We start from the raw sequence: 12,172 nt of genomic DNA on the forward strand, positions 1-12,172 counted from the left end.
ATGCACATACACACGCACAGACACACACACACAGGCACACAAAACAGAGAGGTGTGTGCGTGCATGAATATCTTTTTAGCAGAGGATATTACTCTTCCTGCTCCACCGAGCAGAAAAATAAGATGTGCTTGTGTGTATTACAAAACAACTATCTGTTGTTTTAAAGCCGAGTAGAAAGGTGTAGCCCAGCACAAGCAGAATAACACTGATGCATAATTAAATTTGTGTTTTGCATGAACATAAAGGCATAAAAGCAAATTAAGACAGAACAATAAATTGAAACAGAAAAGAAGGCGGTTGATTCTCGCAGTCTGGAGTTAAACTTAAAATGTGCAGTTTTCTGCCGCTAGTAGTCTCTTAATCAAAGCAGTTTCAAGTTAAAAAATATGTATTTCTCAGACGCCATTTGCATCATCTGATAAAAAGTGTAAAAAAGTATCTGTAGTTCATCCGTGATGAAGGAAAATCCTCATTGGATGTGTTTTGTAAATAGTTTTGGGATCAGAAACATTGATCTCAGTCTGTTATGCAAATATTTTTTAATAAACAGTAAATATAGCAACTTTGTATCAATTTCAGGCAGCAAAAACAAATTCTGACCCACCCATTTCCAGTTTAAACCCCAACCTCTCCCAGTTAAAACCTTGCCATGCAGTTTATTTAGCTGGTTGAATACTCACTCTGTGGTGTAAAAATGTGGCTGTAAATAAAGGGGGATATGGTCCCACTGACAGGCAACAAACACAACGAACATATGGCACCATTAAGAGACACAAACATTGCTCGAAACATTTGGGATCATGTCAGTACGCAGCTCAATATGGCGGTATAGGTCTATTCGTTTTTAGACATTTTAATGTGTAGATGTTACGTACTATGCTTTTAAATTGCTGCATTTTGGCCACTACTGCTGCAGTATTGCGTTAACAACATCTGCAGTGACACTTTGAATTGCCAGAGATGTGAGTAGCTTGGATCTTATTAAGAGAGCTGCTCTCAGAGCCTCTAAGGCCAGAGCAAATAACTATCTCTGCTCTGATGGAGGTTTTCCTGCAAGCCAAAGCCTGTGTCATAAGATGATAAGCCTGTGTTCTATTAGACTGAAAATTGGAGGGAAAGCATCTCAGGGAGAATGACCCATTTTATACACTGTCACCGGGGGGTGTCCTAAGCCAATATTGAAGGTCCATTCTGGACAAAAGAGCTTGAAATGTTGTTGTTACAGGAGTTCTTATAGAAGATGAGCAATCAGAAGGAGTGGGGATGGCAGATTGTGCTGCTCCAACCATTGATCTGCTTACACTGTGGGGGAGGTGAAAAGGCCAGCTTTATATAGTGAGAGAAAGGTGTACTCTTTCTTTGCTACTCTTTCTGTCTGAACCATCTAGTATCTGTTATCTAACCGCAAAAATCTATGTGTAGAGAGCATCAATTGAAAATCCTCTTCACTTGAGAGTGAAACTATTTCACCGTGGCTCGGTGGGTCGTTTTAATCCTGCCCCTGAAATAGAAATGTGGGGGTGTTCGGGTTTGCCTTCCCATGTTCCCAGCGCCATTCAATCTTACTAACTACATTGGCATCGCTTTGCCTCTGTACTCTTTGCAGCAGGATTGATGGCTGCAGAGTTTCATAGGTGTACAGCAGCGCCTGGGGATGACTTGTGGAAAAAAGGCTCTTCAGACATCAAGCGCAGAAACATCACTGGCAGTGGGAGGGAGTACACACAAACACACGGCTCACTCGGAGGCACGTCCTCATCAAATCGATGCCTATCAGCGAAAGGATGGTCTCTGGGCCACAACTATTCATTTTCCAGGATCGGGAGTTAATGGGGGGAATCTGTGGGTGCTCGGAGCTGTCTAATTACTCCAATCAAGTTCTTTAATCGTGGTGATTTTTCATGGTTGGGGTGGTGGGGGAGCCCCCTCGCTCTGATCGATGTCCCCTGTCTCTCTCCGCCCAAATCACTGGAACTTTGCATGCTGTAGGCAGTGGGTCCCGGCTAAATGGCTTTCATTCGGCTCCACTTGGCAGGTCTCTGAACTGTCTCGCTGTCACATACACACACATGAAAATACACCACTCAGTTTAACATTAATTTCAATTTGAAGTCGGTTTTACCCAACCTTGCTGAGAGTGACCACTCCCATCAGCCCCTCCTCTGCACTGTGTCAGGGCAGAACAGATGGTGCGTTAGGCAGAAAGCAGCTACCTTCACAGCTGCAAGAAGTGCTAATTAAATGTGCAGAGGAGGGATGTGTCGTTGCAGTGTGCTCATCCTAGTAACCACTGACAAACATCCAATATGTGGCCATTTACACGCATTGATTCAGAGCTCACTTTCAATTGTTTTGCCTAACTAAATTTGACGAAAGTTTGGCAATCATTTAAGAAAGTTTTGGGAACACTTTCTATGATGCCTGTGTCTGTAATGCATTATAAACAGAGTTGTTTTAGGGTCAGGATTAGCATGATCACTGTAACATTGATTACAGTGCATTATAAACATACCTAGAAAGTATTGTATCTGTTTATAGGACTTATTATTGATTCATACGGCTTTATAACAATAATCATAGCAAATTATAAAACATTTTATCATGACTTATAAGCACATATAATCATGAAATACATTATAGGGTTAGGATTAGCCTTATCACATTATAATGCATTATAACAGTCATTTTAATGCATTATAACAGTATTTATAATGCATCGTAACAGTATTTATAATGCATTATAACAGTGATTATAATGCATTTTAACAGTGATTATGATGCATTGTAACAATGATTTAATGCATTATAACAGTAATTATAATGCATTATCATGTGATTATAATGCATAGTAAAAAAGATTATGATGATGAGACTATATTAATTATATTATTACATTACATTATTACATTATTACATTACATTATTATATTTCATTATGATTATTGGTAAAACCATGTAAGTGATTGTCCAACAATTATGACATAATATGTCCTTATAAAATGCTTTATAATGTTTTACAATCGTGGTTCTCAAGCATTATGAATATTCATGAGGGCTTATATCTATAATTATATAATTATTAACAGATGTGTATAATGCATTAAAGACATGGGCCTCTAAGTGTTACTCAGAGTTTTTGGTCGTCTAGTCTCTAGTCTTCTATTCCAGATATTTTCCTCTCGGTGGTCACCAGGTCCCTGCAGGCCTTCAGGTGCTGTGGGGGATTCTTGTGGCTCATACCTCTAAACTCCTGGCTCTTTGTTGAAGCTGCTGGCCATACACTCTTAGGCTTTGGTAAGTGAGCTACACCGGTCAAAGAAAGAACTGTCCTTCATGCTGCAAAGCTTTGCAAAACTTCAGAATTGAGCAATTCAATGAAGTACAGAGAGAAGAATAGAAACTCTGTGGGTCATGTGTCAACAGAAGCATTAGCTTCACAAGCTCTGAGCCTCTTTTCTTGCTTTAGCTGAATGTCAACAGAGATAGCTGCAGGCACTAACATCCTCGCCATCATCAGCACAATGTGAAGGAGAAAGCCCTACAGCCATGGCGCCTGCTCGGCCAGTGTCCCGCTCCTTTTACCGAGTGCACACCCTTGTTCGATACACAGCTGAGAGCACGCAGGGACCGCTGTCGAGTTGTCAGGACGCGGCTAACGTTCGGCAAAGGCTCCTGCGATGTGCATGGAAAGCCATGAATATAAAGTGCGTGTTTGTGGCCCTCCATTGTGCTGAGTTGACAGCTGCTGGGCTGAGAGATTGCCGTACAGCAGGACCTGATGGTGCTGTCACACCGCCTGGCTTCTTGTCTGTTGGGCCATCTTCCAGCTATTCTCCATCACACTTCTCCTAATCTCATTCTCCGTACCGCCACAGCGCTGATAGCACCAAAATACATGGTATCGGCTGCTATATTTAATCTGAGAACGGCAAAACGCTCCTCAGTCTAATGCTATTTCCACGCTGAAATGAGCCACTGGTTAATTTACAATCCAGTTTATAGAATTGGTTCTGCCATGAGCCCCCGCTCAGAGAGCAAGAGAGAATCTGTTGCCAAGTAAGAGTCTGCTCCAGCACTGAGTGATGGACAGCTCTCACTGCAAGTGGAGCTCACATGACAGATGTTATCAAATATTAAACAAGAAAATAAACTGCATGGCCAGAAGCATGTGTTGTCACATACTTTGTGTACTTTTGGTCGGTGGCAGGAACAAATCCAGTCCTATATTTGTTTACACCTTGGCAAATTGTCATTAAAAATTGGCAGAATAAGCTATTAGCACTTTGTGTTTGCAGTGTACCCATTGATGTACAGAAAGACCACCACTGGATTACTTTAGATTACTTTAGGTCGTCTACCCAACTGCTCCTGGCCGTACCGTGGTCCAGACTCTGTTCTCATGAGGACAGAGCCTTCTTTGTGGTGACCTCTCCAGGTCAGAGCTGCTGTTGAGCACTTTAAAACATTATTAAAATCTATTTATTCACCTTGGCGTTCAGTCCCAGCGTGGCAAGAATCTTTGGCTTTTTTCATTAGAATATGATGGAAAAGTCCAATTTCCAGTAGTTCAAGTCAAATAGCCCCAACCAAGTATTGAGTCATATAGATGGACATACTTTCAGAGGCCGACATTTCCATATTAAACATGCTTTTTAAAATTGGTCTTTTGTAATGTTCAGATTATTTTTGACACACTGAATTTTAGGTCTTCATTAGATGTAAGCCATAATCATTATAATTAGAAGAAATGAACTAAATTAAGACATGAAATGTTTCATTCTGTGTGTAATGGATCTATATAATTGTTATTTCCACCCTTTCAATTGAATTACTGACATAAATAAACTTTTCTATGATATTCTAATTTATTGAGATGCATCTGTATGTCCTTTTTTAACTCTAACTCAGTTTTTAAATTTAGTTTTTTATTACTATTTTATTGTTTTAGTATTAATTAATTAATTTTTTTGTTTTTTATTTATTACAATATTTTTGCAACTGAGGTTGTTTTTAAATGTGCTCTATAAATAAACTTTGACTTGACTTTGATACTAAGGAAAACTTAAAAACATGATGATTCTCAAATTCTGTCTATTTTTCTATGATTTCAGAGTTTTCCAGGGGCACTAATGGTTTTAAAGTACCTCAACTGCCTCTATGAGCTTTGTGTCACAATCACAGCTGCTGCTTCAACTGCTGAACATCCTCATCAGTTATAAATCAGCGCCTCAGACAACAATAACCGCCCGTCTCTTCCACCTCACACAGTATCTTTGCCTCACGTCTGTCTGAGAAATAATAAGCATATTCCCTAAACTGTTACTGTTTCTTTAAGAGAGACAAAGAGAAGCTGTTGCCAAGTAGGAGTGTGTTTCAGCACTAAGCGACAGACAGTTCCTCTGTACTTTGGTTATTGCGAGTGGAGCTCACATTTCAGATGATATCACCAACCAAAGATACAAATATCACATAACAGCATGTTGAGACTAAAAGACATGATGAGTTCTAACGCTTTATTCTCTTCTCTATTACCCATTTTTGATTTTTAATTGCGGATAATTAGTGAATCTCTATGTGAACACACTGTTATATCCCCTCACACATGCTCTTGTTGTTGTACTTAACATGAACACTACTGTATATTATTAATGGCCGAGACTTCCAGTCAGTCTAACTCTGTAATGTCTGGCTCCTGGCTACGCTTTCACAGCTTTATTAATTCTCTCCCTTCCCTCCCTCCTCCGTCCTCTTCTCTCCCTTCATGTTCCTCTGCCTCAGTAGCTCATTACATGCCATTACCACAGCCAAAGCACAACGTGGAGATGGTGTGAAGGTGGTGTGAATACACCAGGAGAACAGCTCAGCGTACAGAGCATTAAAGAGGCCGTGCGCTGTCAAGTTCACAGACGTGCATAGCTCCCTATCTGCAGAATGGCACAGGACAGAAGCTGTTTCACTGCTTGTTCAGACAGGCTGCTTGAATTATTACTGTCCCCGGCGCAGAAATTTCAATGCATACAGTGTTACATTGGCAGGTCTGCAGTCTGAGGCTGATACTTGTGTTATTCACAAACTGGCAGCGTTTGGAAGCAACTTTCACCTTCCTTTTTCAAACTGTACTTTTACTTTTTACTTGTTTTTTTTGTTTTGTTTTGGCCAGTAATCTTTTAACTTTGCTACATTTGCCATTTATGCTTTCATTACAACTAGTCTTTTGTTTAATATATACAGTCATGGAGGAAATTATTATCATCCTTGTTTCTCTAATATCTTGTTCATTTAAAGCCTGGTACAATGAAAGTTACATTTGTTCGGACAATTATAATGATAACAACAAAAATAGCTCATAAAACTTTAATTTAAGAGGTGATATCTAGACATTTCCATGGTTTTCTTGATAATGATTTTGGTTATTATAAAGAAAACCATGCAAAATCTATATATTTTCCATCAGTCAGACATTCAAGTTGCCCTTGCAGCTTAAACAGAATTATCACAGACAATAAAATAGAACAGAGAAGGCTTTTTTTTCCTATTCCTATTCTATTTTGCGCTAATAAGAAGAGAAGTAGGAGAAAAGAGAAGAGTCTACGCATGCACGAGCTCTTGCTGGTGTTGTGTGGCAGAGCTTCACAGTACCACCTAGCCACCTGCTGCATTCTACATCGAATTTCACAGACTTTTGCGTCACCGTATGCACGCAGATTTCCCCCTAAAAACGCTCGTCTAAACGTGGAATAAGAAGAGAGAACGCAGCGCCACTTTTGATTTTCTGTTTTCAGATCGTCTCCATCTAAACAGGGCCTATAAGAAGGTTTTGTTTTTGTTTTTTTATGAAAAAAAATTTCTAATTTGCACTGGTTGCTAATTGTTTATAGCGATGCCAAATGGTGAATTCAATAACTAAAATGTACAAATTGCCAATTTGTATTACAGATTTGTGATTTTACAAACTCGACACAGTGCTGAGCTGCATCTCAATTTACTTCTCAGGCTGTACAACACTTCTATGTGGCATCTACTGCTGACCTGCTATCCCCCCTATCCCTAGGAAGAAAACAATGAGTCCATGTTGGTCTCTAAGGAATAAATAGGATGTTACGTGTGAAGCTGATCTTGGCTTTCCCCCAGGAGGCCACCAGCTGTTATTTATTTCAGAAGCATGGGGAGAATGCATATGTGGGTGGATAGAAGAGTCCTGTTGGGCTTTACAAGGGGGGGGAATATAGAAATATAAAAAAATATCTTAAATAAAAGTAGTCTATGAAATAAAATAGGCCAATCTTTTTCTGAAATAAATATATTAAATAATAATATATTATGAGGCACAATTCATTGTTTTGTGTTAAATTAATATTTTCTATATTTTTAAACATATTTTTGATTCACAAATTCATTACTGCAATGCATCCAGATAAAAATGTCATTGTTTCCCAACACTTATATACAATAAATATTTAATAAACTTTATAAAAATGAATACACATGTGTTTAAAAACGTGTCATTTACAAACATAATGGTTTTTAACAATGTATAAAGAACAAAATCTGAATGAAAATCGATGAAAAAAAAAGGTTAAATGTTACGGTAATTATAGAATTGTTTGCATTAAAACATGTGTATATTTTAATTAAATACATTTTGGTGATACCAGCTACCCTTGAGCATATTTAAGTGCTTGCCAAAGAAAAAAAAGAAAAAAAACCTTTCATTGTTTTTTTTTTCTTTAAAAATGTGGTACGGTAATGAATTTTGCTCACAGTGTCTCTAAAAAAGTTGAAAAATAGAAATTTAAATAGAAAAAATATAAATAGATTATAAATTCATATTAAACAGTGACTTTAGATTGCATTTTTTATAAAGGGCCAAAGAAAATATGTATTCAATGCTCTTGGATTTTAGCTATGAGCTGTACCATGTGTACGTGTGTCTTTACTAACTGCTGCGTCTTTATGTGTCCTCAGGTACACAGAAGAAGAGATTCGACAGAAAGTGAGCACATTCAGACAAATGCTGATGGACAAGGAGGGCGTTATCACCAGAGAGGGCTCACACACACAACCAGGGTAAGTTACTGTACATCAGCTTCAGTGTCTGTGATGTGTAACACAAATCTGTTTCTGTTTCTTTTAATGTTGCAAATATATCTGGATTTGTATCTGTTTTGGCAGTGTTTGAAGAACTACTCAGATCTTTCACTTATGTACAGCACGAAGATGTAACCATCAATTAATATAGATACATTTTCATTTATCCTTTATTTATTTCTCGAGGAATCATTGAGGGCAACCCCTCATTTACAATGATGTCGAGAGTACAGAGAAAACGCAAAACAGCACAGACAAAAACATATGCAAAAACATTAAAAACAGTTACAGTGAAAGGCAGAGTTATTGGTTTATACATATATTGATGTGTATATTACTTTAATGTTGCAGCTGATAAAATGAAAAAAGAAAGAAAGAATGAAAAAAAGTCTGAACTCAGTCCAAATAAAAATGTTTTACTGTCCGATTTGAAATCAAGAGTAGAAATAAAACACAATACAATACAAGTCAGGAAGACAGTGGACCATATTCCACGATTTCCTTTACAATCTGAAGGGTGTGCATGCTAGGGGAGGAGGAGGCCCGGGAGAAAAAAAAGTAAGTTTGAAGTGTGAGTGAAAGTGCCAAGCCTCATGAGGATCACGCCTTAAAAATAACCTCAGCCTTTACCCCACACTGCAACACTTATCTGATGGAAAGTTATTATTAAGTGGAATTGTGCTGAATGTCTGGATATTAAAACTATATACACTCCCACATTTGTTACACACCTTTGTTTACTGTCACATCTGCATCATGAAAAGTCCTGCGGCTTCAGCTGTTAACTCTTCACACAAAGAACTTATACAGAAGAAAAAGACTGAATCTGATGATTATGAGGCGTGATATAAATATTCAAAATGTACAGGTGCATCTCAATACATTAGAATATGGTGGAAAAGTCCATTTCCAGCAGTTCAAGTCAAATAGTATTATTTAAATAGATGGACATACTTTTCAGAGGCCAATATTTCCATATGAGACATACTTTTTAAAATTGGTCTTCTGTTATATTAACATTTTTTGAGACACTGAATTTTAGGTCTTCATTAAATGTAAGCCATAATCATTATAAATAGAAGAAATGAAATACATTACGACATGAAATGTTTCATTCTGTGAGTAATGGATCTATATGATGTGTTATTTCCACTTTTTGAATTGAATTACTGACATAAATAAACTTTTCTATGACATTCTAATTTATTGAGATGCACCTGTATTAGTGTCATAGATGTATGTTTCATAGATGTACAGTGAAACCTTGATGGACGATATAGAAACAGTAGTAAAGCGTGAATCCTGCTATGTGTAGTTAGGTGTGTATGATGTCTGTGTGTTTAAATGTGACTGTGTCTGAAATTACTTTGCACTTTAAACCCAATAGGTGTCCTTACATTCAAAATACTAGTATTTAAGTTCTCGGACACGATGAGGTATAATTACTGCGTTCCTTCCTAAGAGCCTCCTTGCTGGTTGTGAGAAGCGTAACCATAGTAACATGTGCCAGCCTCTAATGGCATTTCAAATACCTGACAGCAAACATGATGGACCTCATAAGTACTGTCACTGTCAGAACATTAAAGCAACTGCAAGGTACTTTTAACTGCTTATTGAACACATCCAGTTGAACACTGATCCCTTTATATGACCTACATAAGCAAACGAGGCCATCAGTGGGAAAATTGGCTATTTCTATATATCTGATTCCAACGCAGCCGAGGCTTGCCTTGCTGCTCGGCCTGATCCTGGGAGCCAGCACAGACACGACGCCAGCTGCTTTCCTGGACACGCTGGAGGGAACTGAGGCACGGGAGACCCAGAACCAGGACTGAACAGGACAGACTGCCAGACCCCGCTGCAGTAAAATGAGGTTTTCTCAAACCTCTTTAATCCAGAAGGGTCACCAAACTTAAAAGACAAGTTTGTAGTAGCTGCTTTAATTGAAGCTTTATTGACAAGCTGCCTTTGTAATGTGTGTGAGGTTGGACCCAAGAACAGCACAGACTGAGACCAGCACTGGAACAGTTCAACAGTTTATTTTATTGACAAAACAGGGTCGCAAAAATCCACAATCCACAACAGAGCCAGCCAAAACAGTCCAACTCTCCAGCAAAAAACCTCCGGGGTGGGAATCCATGAAAGCAGGAGAACAAGACAAGAGGCGACCAGGCAGAGGAGTCAGGGACAGAAGGCTGATCAAGAGCTGCTAAAGACAATCTGGCAGAGACTGAGTGGAAAGAGTGGGTTAAAAAAATCAGGTGAGGGAACTAGGGCTGGGCAATGTGGACCAAAAGTCATATCCCGATATATTTAGGCTGAATATCGATATACGATATATATCCTGATATTTTCATTGCAAAGTGAGAGCAAATGTTCAGTCAAAGTCAAAGCCAAATATAACATGTCACAAGTAGTTTTATTGAAACCGTTTCTTTAAGTGAACATAAATACTGTATAACAACAGGAGTACCTTTTTAAAGAAAAAAAAAATCAAAGCTCCATAAAGTGCACATTTAAATCAAAAAATATCTTAAATAAAAGTAGCCTATGAAATAAAATAGGCCAATCTTTCTCTGAAATAAATATATTTATATGAGAAAAGAATAACAAACATTACAAAAGAACTAAATATGACAAACCCTAGTGAGGGCAGCATTTATATAAAAAGAAAGAAAAATGTTTGAACTGTAACGATATATGTGATATGAACTTATTCCATATCACATTTAAAAATGTATCGATATATTTTTTATATCGATATATCGCCCAGCCCTAGAGGGAACACAGGTGGTGGTTGCACTGATGAGGTGGGCGTGGCCAGCAGGTGAGTGGAAAAGCACTAGCAGAGCTGGCAGGAGGAAAGGAAAGCCAGGAGCGGATCATGACTCTCCAACATTGTCTGTTATAAACATTGTCTTTACTGACATTTATGTTATGATAAATATCATGTTAGAATATATTTTTTAGACACAGTCCATGACTCTGAGGAGACCAGGTGTTACATTTGAGTTAAATGTCACAGGAGTGGAGGCATTATCACTTTAAAAACCTGGACTCAGAGCACATCATCAGTGAGAATCCAAATAATGTGTCTGTATCTATTTACACCCCTTGTGTGCAGGCACGGCTATTCATCTTACCTCCGCTTTCTTCTTCTTTTTCATCTTCTAATTTATTAGAGAACCCAAGAGTTTTGTATCCTTGATGATAAATTAATTATGGTAAATGGATCTAATAAATCCAGACAGGCATGAATATCGAATACAAGCACAAAATTGATTTCTAAAACAGGTTATGAGAAATGGCCTGCCGGTCTAATAATGTCTTCAGGCGGTCGGCTCCAAAGAATATGGACCGTAATTGCAAAAGTGCAATACATTTTAATTTGAATCCTCGGCTTTTGACTGATAATGCTTGTCCCTGAATACACAGGGAACGGTTAAACCCCGATGCTTTGAAAATAATCAGTAGCATTTTAAAGTCTATTCTAAACTCTGCTGGAAGCCAATGAGGCGAAGATTGGCACGATAATTGTCAATTTGTTTAGCGCTAAAGCCTCGATCTCGCTCTGAGCGCGAGGTGGCGGGGAGAGTGTGTCATCTGAGGCAAGTGTGCAGTCGACAGCCAGATCACAAGCGGCCACTCACACACACACACACACACACACACACACACACACACACACAAAGGCCACGGCAGAGAGCAGCAGCAGGACGCAGGCTCGGCGGCCCTCCTGAGTCAGCCCGTCATACTGTACGTGTGAATGATTGAGTGCGGCAGTGTGCTGGTGGCGACGTGACCCGCTGTCTGTGAACTAATGACTGGTAATGACGCTGATGCTTCCTGTCTCACAGACTAGACTAATGATGCTCCCTCCTCTGCACCTCAGCCGGCGTCTGACATTAAACCAGAACAGGATGAAACGAGGAGGGAGTAACAGAGGACACTTCGGCACAGCAGGACCAGTGTAATCAACGTCATTTAGTCATTTGCTGCCCTGAGAAAGTAAACTACGAAGATACAGAAAGCTTTGTTTGTTTGTTTTTGCTTTTCGCATTAGTTCACTCTCAAGGGCACTTCT

General features: G+C 38.8%; 1 protein-coding gene across 1 annotated transcript in view; it reads left to right on the forward strand.

Annotated features, from left to right (window-relative positions):
• Positions 1 to 12,172, forward strand: part of srrm3 (serine/arginine repetitive matrix 3) — a 113,136-nt gene that overhangs the window by 62,868 nt on the left and 38,096 nt on the right. The window contains exon 3 of the mRNA XM_059351162.1: positions 7,966 to 8,067. Coding sequence (XP_059207145.1) covers positions 7,966 to 8,067 — 102 coding nt within the window. The remainder of the gene's footprint in view (positions 1 to 7,965; positions 8,068 to 12,172) is intronic.

Source organism: Centropristis striata, chromosome 15, assembly GCF_030273125.1.
Source record: "Centropristis striata isolate RG_2023a ecotype Rhode Island chromosome 15, C.striata_1.0, whole genome shotgun sequence".
Taxonomy (NCBI): domain Eukaryota; kingdom Metazoa; phylum Chordata; class Actinopteri; order Perciformes; family Serranidae; genus Centropristis; species Centropristis striata.